Source organism: Ictalurus furcatus, chromosome 3 (assembly GCF_023375685.1).
Source record: "Ictalurus furcatus strain D&B chromosome 3, Billie_1.0, whole genome shotgun sequence".
NCBI lineage: Eukaryota > Metazoa > Chordata > Actinopteri > Siluriformes > Ictaluridae > Ictalurus > Ictalurus furcatus.
Window position 1 is genome coordinate 33,130,399 of NC_071257.1, and position 22,401 is coordinate 33,152,799.

The 22,401-nt window shown below is 38.2% G+C and overlaps 1 protein-coding gene across 1 annotated transcript; it reads left to right on the forward strand.

Annotated features, from left to right (window-relative positions):
* The first annotated feature begins 9,492 nt into the window (after positions 1-9,492).
* sparcl1 (SPARC-like 1) lies at positions 9,493-20,047 on the forward strand. The gene is given in 12 exon segments (XM_053621465.1): positions 9,493-9,570; positions 11,370-11,425; positions 12,268-13,337; positions 13,520-13,533; positions 13,760-13,845; positions 14,384-14,456; positions 16,330-16,487; positions 16,764-16,884; positions 17,102-17,223; positions 18,226-18,374; positions 18,595-18,743; positions 20,019-20,047. Coding segments are annotated over 11 exon segments (2,025 nt in total). The 5' UTR covers positions 9,493-9,570; positions 11,370-11,371.
* The last annotated feature ends 2,354 nt before the right edge of the window (positions 20,048-22,401 follow it).

Below are 22,401 nucleotides of genomic sequence, written 5' to 3' on the forward strand. Positions count from 1 at the left end.
TTAGCAGATTGCGTAAAAAAAAAGAAGGGTGTTTGTAGGTGTGCAAAATAATAAAAGGGAACGACACATTTGCACAACATTTGCAGGGAACCCGCACTAACAATAGGCAAAGACTTTACTTAAGACTTGTAGTCATAGGACTACGTGATACCTTCATAAACCTACATAAAGGCGTATTACAAAAGCTGTCATAAAGCTGTCAATTTTGATGTAAAGTTGACAGAACACCTGAATCAAGCGAAATAGATTTGTATTTCGTCATAAAGTTGTGTTACAATATTTGTTTTAGGCTGACTCACTTGGGGCGTGCCGTTCTAGTAATAATAATAATAATAATAATCAATGACGAGGTGGCGTGATATGGCCTGATGCAAAGCATAGTTACAACAGCACAACCTGAAATGTTTTAATCCCCTTATACCTCAGAAGTTTGCTAATAATGGTTTGTTGATGATTGCAAATTTAGTATTTATAAAAAAAGAACGAAATGCCATACTTTTCATCCATATAGTTACATTTAATGTTGTGAAATGTCTGCAAAACAAGCTCTTGCTATCACTTATGTTATGGCAGCTGTAAACAGTCGGTCCCTCACCAGCCTCATTTTTTCTAAGTTAATTAGGCAAATAAAACAATAAATAAATAAATAAATAAATAAATAAATAAAGCATAGTGTGTCGTGTCACCGAGAAACCAGAAAATGAAAGTCTTCTGTCCTGAAGACTTTTCCACGTTGGAAAACTTACTGAGTGTTACAAAACCCTGACACTGGAGACTCCTTCCATAAATGTAAATCGATGAAAATTCGAATAAATATCAAAAACCTTACAAAAAAACAAAACAAAAAAACTTCAGATCAATAATTATACATGGTTCATTTTGAAATATCAACACATGTCCACCATAAAAGTCAGTGTTTAAGTTACTATAGTTCTAATTTACTATATTTATAAATGTAATTCATAAATAAATAAATAATTAAAACACAGCTGCACCAAAACATTTTTCGTATTTTCTAGACAACGTCAGTTGTTTCACCACTCAGCCAACGCTGCGGTTTATACCTAAACGTGACATATAATTATTCCACCCACACAAATGTGTAAGTCCTTTCAAGATTTTGGCAGATGGTCTGAGGTCATGAGGCCAACTTCAAACAAACACAGAAATGTCTCATAGTTTCTCTGGCTTACTTTCAGTTCTGTTTCTTTGTACACAGATACAGCGGGGGAAATAAGTATTGGACGTGTCACCATTTTTTTTTCTGGGTTAGTAAATTGATGGTCTATAAAAAGGCTTTTCATTACCAAGGTGTCACATAAGAAACATCTCATGACGGGTGAAAGCAAAGAGCTCTCCTAAGACCTTCGCAAACCCTTATTGTTGCAAAACATATTGATGGAATCGGATACAGACGTATTTCAAAACTTCTGAATCCTCCAGTAAGCACAATTGGGGCCGTTATCCACAAGTGGAAGCAGCATGACTGCGTCATCAACCGGCCACGCACAGGAGCTCCTCACAAGATTTCTGACCAGGGAGTCAGAAGAGTAGCCCAAGAGCGAAGGACCACTCGGAAAGAGCTCCAGAAACACTCGGAGGTAGCAGGTGCCATCGTCACAGAGAAAACAATAGGCAATGCACTCCACTGCTCACACTCACCCCGCAAGACTCCATTACTAAAGAAAAGGCATGTCGAAGCTCGTTTAAAGTTTGCTTCGACTCATTTGGACAAGCCTGTGAAATACTGCGAGAGTGTAGTCTGGTCAGACGAGAGCAAAAGTGAACTTTTTGGCTGTCATACTACACTCCATGTTTGGAGAAGAAATGGCACTGCACATCACCTTAAAAACACTGCACCAACAGTGAAGTGTGGAGGGGGAAGCATCATGGTGTGGGGCTGTTTCTCATCACATGGTACTATCAGACTTCATATAATTGAAGGAACGATGAATGGAGCCCTTTACCGGGAGATTCTTGAGAAGAATCTGCTGCCATCCACCAGGATGATGAAGATGAGACGTGGGTGGAGCTTCCAGCAGGACGACGATCCAAAACGTACAGCAAAGGGGAAACTCAATTGGTTTCAGAGAAAAATAATACTTACCCACTGAAAACAGATTAAATAAGAAAACGATTCACCTGTACTACTGTCCAAGCTGCTCTGAGAATTTTATAGTGCTGTAGTATAATAAGATTTTAATACATTTAACCCATTATCCATATTTATAGGTTTAGTATAAGGGTGTAACAAACCAACCATTTGGATCGATGCATCACATTAAAAGGCAACAATTGAAATGAATCATTATAAAATCACTTATGATCTGTTAGGTGATTTGCCCATTATTCGGATACTTGAAATAATTTTTCTCTACATCATCATCATTCATGAATTAACAGTAGGCCTACCCCAGATTCTGAACAAAGTTGGCCACATATTCATCAGAGGTTATGAAATTGAACCGCCTTGTACCGTATCGTGTCGTATCGTATCATAGCAGATTCAGTTCTATTGTCAAATACTGAATTGTTGCCTTATGAACTGAAATTGTACTGTATGGTGTATACACCTAGTTTATGGTATGTCGTGTTCGTATGAGTAGAGTAGCTTGTTTAGGGGACAAAAGTTTCCTTTTCTGATCTGGATTAGATGTATGTTAGGGTGGTGATGGCTCAACGGATAAGACTCTGGGTCACTTCTGAGAAGGTTGGGGGTTTGAGCCCTAGTACTGCCACTGTTGGGCCCTTGAACAAGGTCCTTAACCCTATCTGCACCAGGGGCAGCCCTTAACCTATCTTCTCCAGGGGCAGCCCTTAACCTATCTGCTCAGGGGCAGCCCTTAATCTTCTCAGGGGCACTGTATCATGGCTGACTCTGGCTTCCTAAAAATTTAAGATATTAAAAATAAAAAAATAAGAATCTCACTGTGCTGTAACGTATATGTGACAAATTAAGTCTTCTTCTTCTTATATATATGGAGAAATCTGAGGTCTTGTGACAGCTGGTTGAGTCAGTAGAAGGTGTGAAGATCCAGGATAATGAACTGAGTAATCTTTTGGGGGGGTGGGGGGGGGGGGCTAGAGGAACAGGAATGGGACAATCAATCCCCACATGCTATTGGCCAGGAGAACTGTGCAGGTCTTCGGCCTTGAGGCTGAGCAAAGCAAAGGGATGTTTTTTATACGTTTTACCACTGACTTTCCATGAACGCTTCCATCTGTTTTTCCATTCACTTTCATTACTTGGTAGCTCCAGTGCAATACTAAAGTACTAAAATTAGGACACCAAACATGTCTTGGCTGCCCCTTTGCATTTGAGAAAACAGAGGTTGAGTTTTCCGCTCTTGTTTTTGGGTGTACATTTTGTTTATCTATATGCCGCATCATAAAAACTTTCTGCTGGTGACACTTTTAATAAAATCCATTTTATTGGATTTTATGATATTCATGGTGCTTTATACCCTGGTTGTGTTATAATCACTCCGTGTGTATATCTGGTGGGTAAGCTGAACACCTCAACAGATGAGGGGCATGTGGGAATGTATAGTATTTGAAAAAAATAAATAGTTGGAAAAACAGAAAGCTAACTATAAGTACTCACGAGAGTCTTGTGAGGTTTTTAAAGTCTTGCATATGTTACTGCAACACTTGTAAGCCCAGTCTACTAGCAGTCCTGCTATAGTATTTTGTGGTTTTGGCTTCTGTCTGCTTGCCGTGGATGGGGTTGTGGTGTGGGTTTTACTGTGTTTATTGTGTCTGCTGCTTTCTAAACCTTGCTATGGATTTTGACTAGGAGACAAGGAAATCCTTAAATAAAGTGACTAATGTATGTGCTTAACCCATTCATGCCCAGATTTGTGAATTATGATTTCCCATTAAATGGTTTTATATGACAAATGAATTCTTATTGGTCTCATTTGTGTTGGTTAATTTTCTATAGGTCAGGAACTGGCAACGGAGGTGGATGCAGGTGCAGATAATTTATTGTGGAAAGTACAAATAAAACAACCAAAACTGTGAGAACAAGGACCGTTAACATGGACTATGGATACGAGGCAAGAACCATACAGTGTTGAGGTGATAATGAGGTAAACAGGCCAATGAGTGACAACAGCAACAAATGAGACACACAGAATCTGGAACTTAAATAGTGACACTAATTAGGCAAAACAGGAACCAGGAACCAGACATGCCGGGGCTGATGGGTAGTGTATTTCTGTGCCTTTTGGTGCTACAATGACAGAACCCATAACTCCCAGATCGTGAGAAATAGTAATTTGGAGATTCTGGACAACCAAGGGAAAAGTGACGGGGGCCCTTAGGCCAACAAGCACCATAGGGAGTGGTACCATTAGTGGAGCAGGTAGGAGATGTGACATCCTCTGCTGAACAGCGTGGTGGAGCAACTTCCCCAGCATAGATAAGGGTTGGTGCGATGTCCATTGCAGAGCCAGAGAGCATAACGATGGCCACCGTGAAGCATGAAGGGGGAGCAAAGCCCATGGCGGATCCAGAGGCGGGAGTGACATGCTGTACATCGCAAAGCAAGAGTGAGGAGGCGGATTGATGTCCTCAGCAGAGTAAGGAGGCAGATTGACGTCCTCAGCGGGGCAAAGATGAGAAGTGGCATCCTTAGCGGAGTAAGGATGAGCCCCCTCCTCCAAAAATTTCCTTGAGGGAGGCACATGGCCTCAAGCCATTCCAGCATAATCCATTCCCTCCTCCCCTGTTGTTCCTATCAGGTGCTTCCTATCCATGAGCCCCTAATGGAACTCGAAAAAATGTGCTGCATCCATGGATCGGTCACGCTTTCTGTCAGGAAGTGGTAGTGTTGGCAGATGCATGTGCAGATAATTTATTGTGGACAGTACAAACAAAACAACCAAATCTGTGAAAACAAAACTATTAATAGTGTCTATGAATACGAGCAAGAAACACACAGACTAGAGGTGGTAACGGGGCACACATGACAACGAGCGAAAACAACAACAAAAGCTTGACGATTAGACGATATAGAGCTTAAATAGTGACACTAATTAGGAAACAAGTGTGAGTCATCAGTGAACGAGTGACAAGCGCGCATGACTTGCTGGGGCTTATGGGTAGGGTGGTTCCTCACCATTTGGCACTTCCATAACACTATAACAGTAGCTCTGAAAGTAGTCTCATTTGCAAGGCAAATACTACTACTACTACTACTACTAATAATAATAATAATAACATTGTAATAAACTAATAATAAAACCGATTAAAAAACTAATGAAAATATATTGAAATTTAACGACAAAATCTTTATAATATAATTTAATAAAGCTTTCTGTAAAAAAACATTGATTTTACATTTATGGAAGGAGTCTTCAGTGTCAGTGGTTTGTAAAGGCAGTAATATTTCAGGACAGAGGACTTTGTCGTTTCTTAATAACCTGACAAGCTGATTTTTGTCTCGTTAACTTCAAGAGAGAGGAAAAGAGAGAGTGATAAGAGAATTGTTTACATACGTTTTAACAGGAAACACTACTCCGCGCCACTCAAGGTCCCTTTCCAGAACCTTCACACTAACCGTCCCTCAGTGGTGGAATGAACTTCCAACCTCAATCCGGACCACAGAATCTCTCACCATCTTCAAAAAACAGCTAAACACCCACCTCTTCCATGAGTACTTAACTAACACCTAAAATGCCAACCCTACATTATTTAATAAAAAAAAAAAAAACCCCCATAAAATGACTCAGGCTCTTACACCTCGACTCTGCGCACTTTGCTTCTCTAGAACTCAATTATAAATCTTGCATGGTAGCACTACTTGTATTGTTCTCCGCTTGATATATCGCATTTCCTTGTATTTCCTCATTTGTAAGTCGCTTTGGATAAAAGCATCTGCTAAATGAATAAATGTAAATATAAAAGAATGAACTTTACGGTAGGAACAGTAACTCAGGTTCATCATACCACCTTGTCGTTGATTATTTTCCTATAACAGCAAACCCCCAAGTTAAAAAAAATAAATAAATAAAAAATCATTACATAATGTATGTACATACACAAAAGTCCCTTTATAACATGGTTTGTAGAGGTAAATTTATTTATTTATTTATTTTTAGCTTCGGGTATATACTTACCATCTTGACTACAGATAATGTAAATTCATTTCTACTTTAGTCATTTCCCCTCATGTACCTCGGATTCTTCTTTAATTTTAACACAGCAGTTTAGCTTGAAGCAGTCTGGTTCACTAGCCATAGTTCGAAGTCCTAGCTAACAGCTAGCAAGAGTATGTAGCATAGCAGGAGACATGCATCACACTGGACATACAGCAGAATGTAAAGATGTGTATGCTGGTCTGAAATCACTAACAGGATTCAGCACCATCTAGAGGAGTGCAGTAGGTTTATTTCATCATGGACGTGGAGTTTTAACAGTGTCTCGAAATGTAGCTTTTACAGTGACGTAATGATGCTAACGTACAACGTACACTTTATTTCACAATGCAGAAAACAGTTCAAGAAGCAAAGGATAATTAAGAAAAAGAATGACTCAGGGCAGAAAGGGTGTGTACACAGTGGCACGGTGGAGGTTAGGACCTGGCAAACATTTTGAGTTTCTCCTGCAAGCTTTATTACATGTCCAGCCTCTGAACTGTGAGTGATAGTGTGGATTTTACACGGGAAAAAATATTTTCTTACATCATTCGAGTTTAATTACAGGACAAATAAGACATCAAGAATAGAATCGTAATGAATCAGTCCATTTATTATTTATTATTGGCTTACAAAAACCTTACATTTACTGTATTTCAAACACAACATGTATTTTTTTTAATCATCTGGGAAATTATCGATAATCATTATTTAATATAATATATGCTAGAATTTTTATTTTAAGTCAAAATAAGTCAGAATTAAACTATAATAAACTCTATAATAAATCCACATTTATTATATTATTGAGAAACACAGTAAATGCACAACCTTTACAAAATAAACTACAATATAAACCACAAAATAAAACACAATTATACAAATTAAATAACCCTTACATAAATTTGAGTTTTGTTTCATCTGGTCTGAATGTGCTGCCTAAACATCTTATCTATCTCTTATCCTATCTATTTATAGTCTATCTATGTATAGTATCTCAAAAAATTCAAATAAAGAATTTATAATACAGAAAGAATTTATAATACAGAAATGTCGACCTGAGAAGACTCTAATCAGCGAGTTAACTCAAAACACCTGCAAAGGTTTCCTGAGGCTTTAATCTCTCATTCTGGTTCAGTACACAACCACAATCATGGGGAAGATGAAAGTAAATGTTGCATTTCATTTGGAAATCAAGGTTCCAGAGTCTGGAGGAAGAGTGGAGAGGAACAGAATCCAAGCTGCTTGAAGTCCAGTGTGAAGTTTCCACAGTCAGTGATGATTTGGGTTGCCATGTCATCTGCTGGTGTTGGTCCAGTGTGTTTTCTCAAGTCGAGAGTCGATGCAGCGTCTACCAGGAGATTTTAGAGAGCTTCATGCTTCCATCTGCTGACGAGCTTTATGGAGATGATGATTTCCTTTTCCAGCAGGACTCGGCACCTGCCCACAGTGCCAAAACTACTAGTAACTGGTTTACTGACCGTGGTATTACTGTGCTTGATCGTCCAGCCGACTCGCCTGACCCGAACCAAATAGAGAATCTACGAGAGACACCAGACCCGACAATACAGACGAGCTGAAGACCGCTATCAAAGCAACCTGGGCTTCCAGAATACCTCAGCAGTGCCACAGGCTGATCGCCTCCATGCCACGCCGCATCGATGCAGTAATTCCTGCAAAAGGATTAAAGCCCCAACCGAGTATCGAGTACATAAATTAACACAATTTTCATCAGGTCGACATTTCTGTATTATAAATTCTTTATTCTAATATTTTGAGATACTGGATTTTTGATTTTTCATAAGCCGTAATCATCGAGATTAAAACAAAAATAGTCTTGAAATATTTCACTTTATGTGTAATGAATCTAGAAAATATGAAAGTTCCACTTTTTGAATTAAATTACAGGAAAAAATTAACTTTTCCATGATATGCACCAGATATCCGATATTTGGGACTACAGTGTCCCAAAAGTCTCCATACATAGGGGACTATATATGCCTTCGTCAGTGTATGTTCATGGATGTCGTATGTGATGTACTTGCCATGTTTCCTGTTAAAGTCCGTCACAAACTTGTGACAACTACCCGATAAAACCATGAGAATGATTTCAATACATCCTTCTTTTGTCAAAGACTTCTTAAAGGCTATCTAATATATATATATATATATATATATATATATATATATATATATATATATATATATATATATATATATGTATATATATATATATATATATATATATATATATATATATATATATATATATATATATATATATATATATATATATGTGTGTGTGTGTGTGTGTGTGTGTGTGTGTGTGTGTGTATAATAGGTATGGAGACCCCTGTATTTTCAACAAATTTCACATGGCATCTGAGAACACAGGAAGTGAGAGTGACATGGGGGGCTGCAGTACCACCTACCGTCAGGGTGATGTAACTGCAATCACCAAATAGCGAGCTATATACATAGATTGATAGATTTATTAATCCCAGAGGGATATCCACACATTACAGCAGCAGCAGCAGCAGCAGCAGCAGCAAAAGAATAGTGTTTTCAGTAAGAAATAATCGAGAATACACTGTATATACAAAATAAAATATAAAGTAATTCTTTACTTAGTTAACTGTAGACAACTCTACCAACAGTCAACAATCCCTCATCAATCAGCCGGTTACCCAACGGTAAATTAATTAATAAGCCCAAATGTAGCTTTTTTTTTTTTTTTGTTATTTTACCAAGAAACCTCAAAGTGCAAAGTCATGAAGTCCTTTCTCCTGAAGATTTCCCTGTGCTTGGAAACTTAAAAAAAAGCAAAGCAAAGAAAAGAAACTTTACAAGGCACTGACATTGGAGACTCCTTACTCAAATGCTAATATCTCCATTACAGAAAACTTCACCATCTCAACAATTACACCCATTTTTTAAAAAAAAAAATTAAGAAATTAAGCTGATAATTAATGTTATCAGAGCTGCTGTTGTAGAACATCTTCTGAACAATACCATTTGAGATTCAACAGCACTAAATAAAGTAGTACACTAAATAATGTACTGATAAGCTGCTAATTAAATTATATGCGTTTATGAGCTATAAATGAATATCTAATATTACTTCCAATACTGAAGTGGTACTGAATTATCGGCATACTACTGAATAAATCAGATGAGAAAGCAGCCATAAAAGTTAAATACCAGTTAAATGCTTCAGGATACTCAATTCCGAATGTCACCTTGTGTTTCTGAATGCCCCCTGCACCCTCCTCTCTACAGCCAGTCCCAGAGGCATGCTTTTCTCTAGTTGTCAGGAGCAGTGTGAGAGATGGGCAGAGTTTAATACGAGTCAGTTCTTCACACACTTTTCCTGCTGAGCACAACATCCCGTTAATCCAGTGTTCATCTTTCTGCAAAGCTTCAATTCCAGGTACATTTCTTTATGGCTTATACATCAGTGATTAATAGCTTGTGAAAGCCTTTCTTCAGATCTCTTGAAGATGAATGCAAAAAAAAAAAAAAAAAAAAAAAAAAGGGGATGGAGGAGGAGAATTTTATTTTGTCTAATGGTAATCTTGATTTTTTTTTTTTTTTTGTCGCAGTGTATTTTATGCTTTGGAATGCTCAAAAGTTGTTGTTTTGGGTAAATGTTTTACACTACAGTTCATTTACAGCTAAATACAGTGTCTACTGCAAAAGCTAGTATTAACAGAATCTAACCACATCACCACAAGTAATGCTAGCAAATTGATGTTAGCTTGAAATAATTCATGTTTCGACCTACTGAACCAAATAATTAAAATAATAACCGTCTACGTTAACCAGTCTTAATTTCATCCATGAGTAAACCTACAACCAATATGAAAGAATGCCTTAATCAATATGTCAGCATTCTTACATACATTTTATGCGTACAGCCTTCATGGCCTGGAACGAATGATGGAATCCTCGTAAAACTGCACAACATCGTACCTGAGAGACTTTATGCAGTTTGAAAGTTATCAAATTATCATTTGTTTTCTTTATTAGGTTGTTTTACTGTTTACAGCTCTGGGAGGTAATTGTTTGGATACTTACAATGAATTCATTTCTTACTTTTAAGGCATATTTGCTTTACAGATTTTATTATTTGGCGTTGGAAGAAGAATTATTTATTAATTTTTTTTGGTTGCCATATTTCTATATCTTCATCCCTTGTGGAACCCATCTTCAGAGGCGTCGACCTCTCAGACTGATCCAATAATGGCTGCTTTGTCTAGACAAAAAAAAAAAAAAAAAAAGAAAAAAAAAAAGAAAAAGAGGTTTGTGTACATAGTCGGTTCTTTTTCCAGGCTGCTAGCTTCTGATATTTGCTTTGCTCGTCTCGGTCGGAATGTGACTTTTGACTGGGACGAATCTCCCGAGCCCGTTACCATGACGACCTAGGCCTCAGATTATGATGGCAGGCTGATGAATGGCATGCTGATGAACACTTTTCAGTGTGAGCACATCAGACAGAACCAGCGATTCCTCGTTTGGTCCTTTGGTCCAGGATGTACAAATGCACTGCACAGTTTGGTGTTTTCTTTTCTTCTGACTAAACCGATTCAAATGTCAGATCAAGAAATAAGCATGGAAGGAACACTTGAGCATATGTTCCTATAGGAAAATAATCACCAGCGGAGTGGTGTGTGATGCAGAGTTACTGTTACCAGTTTGAAGTTGGTTATTTTCCAATAACAGCATGTCCCAAAGTAGTTTATTCCCCTTACTATACCACAGCAATTTTCCAACAATTACTTTTTTAAAAAATTTTTTTATGAAATGCTATCATCCTTTTTAAAAAAAAAAAAAATAAATAAAAAAAAATCCATTTCCAGTTCCATTTACTATGAAACAGGTTAGATCCTGTTATCACTTATATGTTATAGCAGCTACAAACACTCGTCCCCTCACCAGCCTCTCTTTTTCTCTTTTAACATAATTTTTTTAAAAAAATGCAGCTTGTCATGTTACCGAGAAACCTCAAAATGCAACACCTTCCATCCTGAAAACTTTCCATTTACTTTTATTAGCTGCTTTGACACTTTGACAGATATTTATATATAGCTATCAGATCCACAACTTCCTGATTTGATGCTAAATTACTGAGGAATAGCAGGACACGATGGCCGTGAAGTAAGAAAGTAGAAGTTTTCACCTGTTTCACTTACCTATGGAATCTTAATTACGTTATTACCATGCTTACAGATATGGAGGTTGATCTTCTGTGCCTCTTCCTGATGGCCTCAGCATTAACTGTCTACGTAAGTAAAAACCTTGGTAACGCTTTATAGCAAGGTTTCCTTAAATAGCACCAACTCAATGATAGCATTAATGAATCACAAGTAATGCTAACAATGCTAACAAAATAATTGCTTCGTTAACATTACTACCGGTATAATTATGCAGAAGTCTTTTAATGTTAACTTAAGTGCTAGTTAAGTTGGACGGATGTTATTTTCAATTTTGAATCAATTTTGGCCATGAATCAATATTAATAGGCCATGATTTAAGCTGTTACCACGAGTTAAGTTTCTTTTTTGTGGCCACAAAATACGTAACTCATAGCATCTGTTGTCGTTTGAAATGAGTACGACAGAAATTTTAAATCTATTGAATTATATCATTGTGACCACAGAAACCTTGGAATGATCCGTTAAGATATACTGGAGTCACTGGCGTTGCAACATGGATGTTTCATTAGTCTGCCTCACCTTTAGTCAATTCTCAGAGACTTTAATTCAATTAAATGGAGGCCACGTATTAAGTTTGATGTCCCACAACATATTAAGTTGTGAACTCAAGTTACACAAGTTGTGGTCACAATATAATACTTCAGAGCCATAACATAATTAGTTTGTGGCTTTGAAGTATTAACTCGTGGGCTCAATATATTTGTGGTAACACCTTATTTGGTTCTTATTTGTGTGCTCATATTCAAGGTGCAAAGTACTCCTCATGAGAAGCATGAGTCTCTCTCCAGATGGTCCCAAAATTCTAAGGAGGAGGTAATTTACCCACAATACAATTTGGCAACACAATGTACTTTCTATTATGTCTTAGGAATATATGTGCATGTGCTCTTAATTCTTTTTCTTCCCCCTAGGATGATGTGTTCCCAAAGATAAATGAGGTTAACGATTCCATTTTGCCAACATTCTTCCCCTTCGAGGCTAGTAGTCCAGAACCAGGGGACGAGGACGCAAGCAAGGAGACATCAAATGGTGGAGAAGGGACAGATGAAGTATATTCAGTAGATTTGGAGATGTCTGCTGAAGATGGCAGGAGCATTCCTGTGCTGCTGAGTGAAGAGATGCTCGCTCAACTTATAAAGGATTCTGAGGAAGAGCAGCATGATGTGGAGGAAGATGGTGATGAAGATGGCATAGGAAAAGCAGCGGATATAAATGAGGAGAGTGTGGAGATTACACTTGAGTCTAAAAATGATGGAGAAGACCAGCAAGAAGAGCAGCTAAAAGAGAAAGATTTGGAAGAAGAGGAGGTAGGGAGTAGCACAGACTCGGAAATACCAGTAGATTTAGATTATTCTGCTGACAGTGTCTCTATAGAAACTCGTAACACCAAGCTGGAGGAGAACAAGCCCTTAACCATTACGTTTGAAGGGGAAGAGAAGGTGGACAATGAACTTCCCACAGTCATGGAAGACTATGATACCCCACCCAATCAAGATTACGAGGATCCCAAAGATGGACACCAAGAAAAAACATTTGACCAAGCTGACCAAGATGAGCAGATCCTTCCAGATCCTGAGACTGACAAAAGCAACACAGATGAAGACAAGGAGAGTATGGAACTGGCAGAAACGAAACTCTCTGAAGAAAAAGAGGAAGAGAAGGACACAAATGAAGGTGTCGGCCATGCTGAAGGAAAACACAAGAAGCAGATGAGGAACATGAGACTGAGAAAAGCACAGAGTGACCAGGCTTTGAGTGCTGATGTGTCCTCAGAGCATTCTCAAAACCAAGAGCCAGAGAAAGAGACAGAAATTACACCCAACTTGGTGCAGACGAAGAAGGGGAAATGGGTAAGAATGAAGATCATCAGACATCTTGAAATAAAAATGTCAAATGTCACTGATTTGTCTGTCAAAAGTATGCTGAAAGAAAGCACAAAGACATTCAGTTCAATTGAATTTAATTCAAATTTATCTCAATAGCGCAGCTCTAAGGCCCCCAGTTTGATCCTTAGGTTCGGTTGCTGTCTGTGTGGAGTTTTGCACGTTCTCCCGGTATCTGTGGGGGTTTCCTCCAGGTTCTCCAATTTCCTCCCACCAATAGGTGGATTAGTTAAGATGAATTGCCTCTAGGTATGAATGTGTATTCCTGCCCCATGCTCAGTGTTCCCGGGATAGGCTCCGGATCCCTACCAACCCGACCATGAAAAAGCAGTTACTGAAGTGAGATATTGAGTGAGCACTTTTAACAATACACAAGACTGAATGTACAGGTCTTTACAGGTCAGGGAGATCACAGGATAGTCTTTATGGTTACAGAAGCAGTATCTCAGGTGAGATGGTCCACTGAAGCAAGTATGAGGTTTGGGCATAAATGTATTTTGGGAAATGTTAATATTTAGAGTGTCCATGTGGGACCATGCACAGCAGCAGAAGGTGAGTCACAAGTGCAAAAGCTCCAAGCAGGAGTACGGCATCAGGATGAATCAGGTAGCTTTTGAGAGCGAGACGAGCCACAGCAGTAGAAATGTCTCAGGATCAGGCACCAGCATCTTATCAAGCCCAAGTTCTCAGTAATCAATCATTCTCAAAGACATTCAGGTCAAGGTGATTGTGGAACTGTAAAAAGTGGAGAGAACTTGGGGTGGAGTTCTGGGTGGCTTCTGCTTTGTGTTAGACAGCCAGATCTCTGACAAAAGACTCTTAGGTAGGTGTTGTCCAATAATATGCAGGAGACAACTCGGTGATGTATAAGTATGTATAAGAAGAAAGTATAAGAAGTTATGGGAAGCAGATGGAGCTTAAGGTGTGGTCTTTCTCCCAAACTCCACGAATCATATATGGCCATTATAGAATTTCTGTAGAACTTCATACATACATACATACTGCAACAAGGCGCACATCTCATCCTTTTAAAACTTGTGGTTTCGGAGAGTACAGTTCAGATTTAGGTTAAAGTTTAATTTAGGTATTTGCAACTTGACTTGTCTGTAATGTTCTCCATGCAAATCCATCCTGCTCTCCCCAGGCCTCCCTACTGGGAATGAATCCTGTGCAGTTCAGGGCTGCAGCGGATCTTTTCCCCAGTATCAGACCCACAGCTCGACCCAAATCCAGAGCTGGAGCTGATCCAGGACAGGAAGCTTCAGTCGGTGGGTGTTTCAGACTCATATCTCTACAATGCACAAAGCCAGAGTCTGATCAAGAATGCGCTGAGCTTGGATTTCTTTCGTACACACTGTCACCCCACAGCTAATGGCTACCTAAACAAACTGCATGCCATCTCAGCCAGCAGGCTTAAGGAATCAGTGAGAGAGCTGGTCGGGTTTGTGTGCACTGACCAAACTGCCAGAGGCAAAAGAATGTAGACTCTAAAAGGCATCCCATAATAATAAAGTTTATTGGAGATGGCATGAGCTTTTAGTTAGAGCAAAGCTAAGTATGTCAATATAACAATGTGGTACATTCCTCAATAGATGAATGTAAGATAAAAATGAGTCTGAAAAATAATGTTCTTTGGGTCACTTTGGTTGCCGTCTCTAAAACACCAAAAAGCCCATTTTATCTCTGAGATTTTGGAAAGAAATTTGGTTCACCAGCTGTGTGTGTGTGTGTGTGTGTTTATAATAATGTATTTAAATCTGGCTCCCACAAGCATGAGCAGAATAAGCGCTGGTTAAAGAGATCAATGTCCTACTGCTTGCCTCAGATTGGACTCGAGTGCAGCATAATACTTTAATGGACAGACTTGAAAGCATGATCGGTTTAAACAACAAAAAAAAATCTTGGTTTGGTTTGTTAGCATATATGGACATGTTTTAAAGCTTAAAAAGTTCACTTTGGTGTTCCACAAGGTTCTGTTTTAGAGCCTCAATTATTTCCCCTTTATATCCAGTACTTTGGACATTCATGTATCTTCTTTTACTGTTTTATCCTGGTCATGGTTTTGGTGGATCCAGTGGACAATGTGTTCTGGGAATGCACTCTGGATACACAAACACTAATTAAATAGATGTAATCCAGATTAAAAGCATACTTGGTTAACTCTGCCTATTCTTAGTTCTTGGGCCTTATTTGTCAAGTAGGAGGCAGAGTAATGTGTTTACTGAAACTCATGAGGCAGTCAAGCAGACAAGGTCAAATCTAAAATTGTACCCAAAAACCAGACTCAATTGAGCTTCAAGCAGAGTAGACTAGACTGAGAAATACTCAAAAACCATGAACAGGCTATAACAGAGATCACACTCAGGGAAACAAACATGGAAGATAACTTCACACTTCAAGTGTGTGTGAAAGTCTAGGTTATTTCAGGGAGTTTGTGACTGGAAACAGGTATTTGTGATTAGTAATAAGGGAACTGTGAATGGAAATGAGGGGTCATGTGACTGTTCATGTGACGTGGCTTGTGGTGCAGGGGCTGACTGTGAATTCTGGGATTTGGAATTCGTGGTTGTTTGCCTTGCTGGGTGTGATGTGGCTTACTCAGGATATTCAGAATGTTAGAGTTTGCGATGGGAGCAGACACACTTGTATTAACTATGTGATAAAAAATAAAATAATTCTCATAGACTTCTGGTTACTTCATTAGTTATTGTAGATGGGTTAATGTGTCTTATCAATGATAAATTGAAAATGTCAACTGAAAATGAACAGTGCTACATAAAGTCTTCTTGTTCTTCTTCTTCTTCTTCTTCTTAATAATAATAATAATAATAATAAAGTATCTATTAAATAAGCAAATTTGAATATAAATAGTTTCATGTCATATCAAGGGGGCAGTGGTGGCTTGGCGGTTAAGGCTGTGGGTTACTGATCGGAAGGTCGGGGGTCAAGCTCCAGTACTGCCAAGCTGCCACTGTTGGGCCCTTGAGCAAGGCCCTTAACCCTCTCTGCTCCAGGGGGCGCTGTATCATGCCTGACCCTGCGCTCTGACCCCAACTTCCCAACATGCTGGGGTATGTGAAGAAAAGAATTTCACTGTGCATATGTACATGTAATCATTATATCCAGACTCATGTGAGAACTTCCACTGTAAGCGAGGGAAGACATGCAAGCTGAACGATATGAAGAAGCCCAGCTGTGTGTGTCAGGATCCTGCAGACTGTCCTCCAGGTCTCAGTGAGTTTGACCATGTGAGTACTGCAGTGTACAACATTTTATATTAATACTGTTAATAATGTGATCTTAAGGCCTGAAGTTATTTTGTGAAAAGCATTCTGTTATTATTTAGCCAGTTTTACACTACAAACTGTCCATACCTCTGAGACAAACCCAGAACATTTGTTTATTAACAATTAACTGACCTTGGGTAGTTACAGTATGTAGAGAGTCCTTTTGATCCATGTCTGGCATGTCTAGTCTTATTTTAAATGACCTTTGACTCCAAAATAGCTGATCTTTCTTTGTAGGTGTGTGGAACAGATAACCAGACTTATGACTCATACTGCCAGCTTTTTGCCATCAAGTGTAGCCTTGAGGGCAGCAAGAAAGGGCACAGACTACATCTGGACTACAGCGGCTCCTGCAAATGTAGGTCATCTCTCTTCCTGCTGTGAGCCCGTGGAAGCCAGTGATGTTAAATTCAAAGCACTAGCTAGTTTATTGCTCAAACAGCCATGTCTCAAGGATTTAATAATTAGCTGATGAGGTGAAAGAAAGGTTGCATACTCTTTGTTGGATTACAAGCCTGTACTTTGAACGAGGTGCACTATAATTTTCTTTTCATTTCTTGTTGTGTGTCTATCAGTTATTCCACCATGTCTGAAGACAGAGCTGATACATTTTCCACTGCGCATGAGAGACTGGCTGAAGAATGTGCTGCTGCAGCTCTACGAACAAGACTTCCTTACAGCCAAGCAGAGATCCAGAGTGTGTATCCTTGAAAAAATTATATCACCCAACGAATAAATCTAAGCCAATAACCGTGTCAAATCTGACTTATTGTAAATTTTTTTGCTTAGAACTTCCAGCACAAGAAAACAATTAAATCCTGTGCTTTATATATATATATATATATATATATATATATATATATATATATATATATATATATATATATATATATATATATATATACACATACACACACACATATGTGTGTATGTATATATGTGTGTATATATATATATATATATATATATATATATATATATATATATATATATATATATATATATAATATTGCTTGTATTCTTATGTTGATTTATTCCAATTATTTCACTTTATGGTGTGTTACTATAAATTGTAGCTCGACACTGTTAAATACATGACTCTGATTAGGTTTGATTAATTTTCTATAACAGCAACTTTGACAGTAGTTCTGGCTTCAAGGCAAATCATAGGTTTATATTAATGCATTTCTAATACATTATCGTTTTAACTTACACAGGAAGATGTATGGCAGACACTCAACATAATCTAAGACTAATATAACTAATATATCTCATAGTTATTTAACAAAGAAAAATGTCTGGAAGGAGTCTCCAGTGTCAGTGCTTTGTAACAGTCAGAGTTCTGCTGTTAAATTGTCCTCTACAGGAAAGTCTAATGATGGTATCAAGTTTCGTTATACTCTCTTATTCAATTGAAAGTGGGGGAACGACTGTTTATAGCTACTGGAACACAATTATAACAGGAACTGACTTGTTTTATGGAAGCTCTACAACATTAAATGTGACTACAAAGGGATAATAACATCAAGAATTCTAATCATTGGCAAGTTGCTGTGGAATAAGACGAATAAAACACTTTGAGATGTCCTGGGATATGCTGTTTTGTGATGTGGCCCAATGCAGATCCCCCCCCACATATTTATATGTTCCATCCAGTTTTATCGTTACTTATCTGCTATGTGTGCTCTGGACTGGTCAGGTTCAGAAGATGTACGAGAATGAGAGGCGTCTCCATGCAGGCGATCACCCAGTTGAGCTCTTGGTTCGGGACTTTGAAAAGAATTACAACATGTACATATACCCAGTGCATTGGCAGTTTGCACAAATGGACCAACATCCATCAGACAGGTGTGTTTAAATTAATTTGCCCTTAAACAAAATTTTTTTTGTTGTTTTATGGCCATGAGGCATTTTTTTTACTTCTCAGTCACATTAAGATTAAAGACCGTATATCACTAGCTTGAAAAACTGTCTTTTGGAATGTATTTTTCAGTTCTTCTTGCTCCAGGTGTCGTTGCGTTTGAGTTGCTGTTACAGGTAGCACCTGTCTAATGGTTTATATGTCCAGGTTCCTGTCTCACTCAGAGCTTGCTCCTCTGCGTGCCCCTCTGGTTCCTATGGAGCACTGCACTTCAGTTTTTTTCCACGAGTGTGATGCAGACAAGGACAAGCTACTCTCTTTCAGGGAGTGGTGCCAGTGTTTCGGCATCAAGGATGGTAAGACGCACCAAAGACGGCTGATCCAGTTAACTTTGTAGAAATTCCTATATGCAAATGCAAGTACAATTATCAGACCTGCCAACCCTGACGCCTTTAATATAAGAGGTCCATCTTCATTTCCCATAATGAAAACAGCAGATGGTCAATTTCAACCTATAAATCTATGATTAACAATTCATTTAATTAACTGACACTGCCTGGAAGCCTCACCTCCTTCCCCCATCGCACATCAGTTATCTTTTGGCTGGTACTCTCACTTAGACCCATGTGTGAAAGGTGCATTGATGCCGTGCCCTTGCTTTCTGTTAAGGTGAATGGAGAATGAATGAATTTGAGTTCATTAATGTCAAGTAAAATTTACCTCCATTTTGACTTAGCTAACATTTGACAAATGTTTAGTTAAAACCATGTATTCATTCATTCTTTTATCTTCAGTAAGCGATTTATCCTGGGCACAGTCATAGTGGATATGGAACTGGATGTGAGGTGGAAATACTCCCTAGATAGGACACCTGTCCATCATAGAGCACCAAGCACATACACATTCATACCTAGGGGCATTTTAAGTAACCAGTACTCCTACTGGGATATTTTTGGTAGGATGGAGGAAACCAGCGAATCTGGATGAAACCAACATGGGTATGGGAAGAACATGCCACACAGACAGTAAGCTTAACTCAGGTTCAAAGTGAGGACTAGTTAACATCAGTTAATTATTTTTATAACGGACGCACTGACATTTTTGGTCAATGAAAAAAAATCAGGGGGAAAAAAAAAGTGAAATTTTTGTTGGCGGAAATTTAACCATAGAGCAAAAAAAAAAAAAAAGGCAGAATATTTTGACTTTAAATAAAAAGATAGACTTACTGTACAATGAAGTCTCAAATGTAACACTTTACACATCTTTTTAATAGTGACGTTAATTAGAATGTTATGAAAATCACTGGTTGTTGATCACCGGGTTCAAGCAGCTTGAGCAGCAGATCAACACTTCAAAATATCAGCCATCTGGAACCGTTTCACAGTTTCTCTGAGAGTACATGAGGTAAATGATTTGTAAAAGGCCTATATTGAAAATGTGCTGTGCTCCCCTTGGGATACTCATAATTCAGCTTCAGGGTTTGCAGGACTGCATTATGGTGTAACTGACAGTTATCCTGCTAGCAAAACAACACATAGTACACTCGCTATATATTGTGTTAAAATCTGTCTTTCATTTTCTCTCTCTCTCTCTCTCTCTCTCTCTCTCTCTCCATGATTCCACACCAACAGAGGACATGGACACCAAGCTGCTGTTCTGAATGAATGAAGATTGTTCCCATCAGACTGATACAGCTAGCAGAATTTCCTTCCGAGAAGAGAGAGAAAACTTTGTTTTGAACGCAAACAAAAAGTTAAAAACGTGAACAATCTGACTTGTTATTTCTGTAGTGGAAGGACAAGAATGTCTTGTCTCTGACTATGCGATTGAAGAAAACATTTGAGAATGTAGTTGAAGTAAAACTCATAGTAGAAGAAAAGCAGTCTGTGTGACGGTAGTTTTTTTTTTTTTTTGTTCTATTTTAATATGGATAAAAGAGAAATTGTGTTTTATATGCGTTCCAGCAGGGGGGAAAAGTTTACAACTCAAGTGTCTATAGTAATTGGTGTGGTTTTGAATTGATATGGTTTTGGGTTTTGAGCATTACATTTAAAGATCTTTGAAGGGAAACAACCAGTGGCACCCATAAATGTTATACAATAGCACCCATAAAATCTGTTAAATCAACATAGTCTGTTTCGATTATTCCACTATTCTATAATGTAAGATTATTCCATGAGGTAAAACAGATTAATCTTTTAAAACTAGCAGCTAATGTGTCTATTAACAACTGTAATAAAACTCTGTTTTCAATTCATATTCATTTTCTGTTTTGTGTGCAGATCTACAAACTCATATACTGTATATTTCTTTCAAGATTTCAGTAGTTTTCACCCTCCGCAGTGATTCACCTCAAACTCGAGCCTGATTTTCGTTGTTAAAATCTTTTTTTTCCCCGCTTTCTGTGTCCGTTATAATAGAGCCATAATACGGTGGCATTTAACCCTTCTCGTGCAGGAATTATCTTTAAATTTTCATTTTGTTTCACACAGGAAGTCTCAGGCAACTGCACTGAATTGTCACAAAGTAGCTTTATAGAAATCCGGATGTATAACCCCAATTCCGAAAAAGTTGGGACAGTATGGAAACGGCAACAAACAAACAAACAAACAAACAAACAGAGTCATTTGAAAATTCAGTTCACCCTGTATTATATTGAAAAAACACATTATTAACACATTATTTGATGTTTTACTTTGTGAATTTAATTTTTTTTTTTTAAGTATACACTCATTTTAAATCTGATAACTCCAAAAAAGTTGGGACAGTCGACTATTTTCACTGTGTGACAACACATTTTCTTTTAATAACACTTATTAAGCGTTTTGGGCGCTGAGTGAAGACACCAGTTGGTTAAGTTTAGCAAGTGGAATTTTCCACCATTCATGTCATGGGCACAGACTCACCCAAACTGGACTGTTGAAGATTAGGGAAAAAAATCACCTGGTCTTTTTGCAGTCTTTAACTGTCCAGTTTTGGTGATTCTGTGCCCAGGAAAGCCTCAGGGTCTTGTTCTTGACTGACAGGAGTGGAACCTACTGTAATGTGGTCTTCCCATCCACCTCAAGATTCGATGTTTTATGCACGCTGAGATGCTTTTCTACTCATCATGGTTGTAAGTGATAATATTTGAGTTACCATATCCTTCCTGGCAGCTAAAACCAATCTGGCCATTTTTCTCTAACCTCTCTTATCAACAAGACATTTCCACCCACAGAAGTGTCACTCAGTTTTTTTGTTTTTCACACCATTCTGTCTAAACTCTAGAGACTGTTGTGTGTGTGAAAAGCCCAGGAGATGAGCAGTTTCTGAAATACTCAAACCAACCGGAAGATATGAAGATATTTGAAGATATTTTTCAATCCAATGCGGTAACCAACAACCATGCCATGGTAAAAGTCAAAGAGATCACATTTTTTCCCCATTCTGATGTTTGATGTGAACATTAACTGAAGTTCTTGACCTCTATCTGCATGATTTTATACATTGTGCTGCTGCCACATGATTAGCTGACTGGATAACTGCATGAATGTGCAGGCATTCCTATTTAAGTGGCCAGTGAGTGTATAGTTGCAACAGTTCCTTGGCAAACCATACAGGAAAACAAAGGGGACATAAATACACAGACTAACAAAGCGTTATAAGAAACAGGTGCGAACAAATAAATTCTATTGCAATGGGTTAACAAGCACAGGAAGCAATGACCATATAAGGAGAATGACGGGGAAACTGGTGGTGTAGAGAACGTGTTAAGGCAGGATAGATGTAATGTTTCTTTTGCCTAATTTGTCCAATTATCCGATAAATATGAAATGACAATTACATTTGGGATATTTTATCCCCAGTATTGTCTTCTAGGTCTTCTACTTGGCATAGAAGTAGACATCAATGTGGATCAATAGGATAATTGATTTATGCCTTGTAGTGTCTTCTATTTCTAACTTCTGTTTGTGATTAGTGTTTATGCATGGGGATTAGTAGACCGGATTCTTGGGGGATCAGTAGACTATTTTG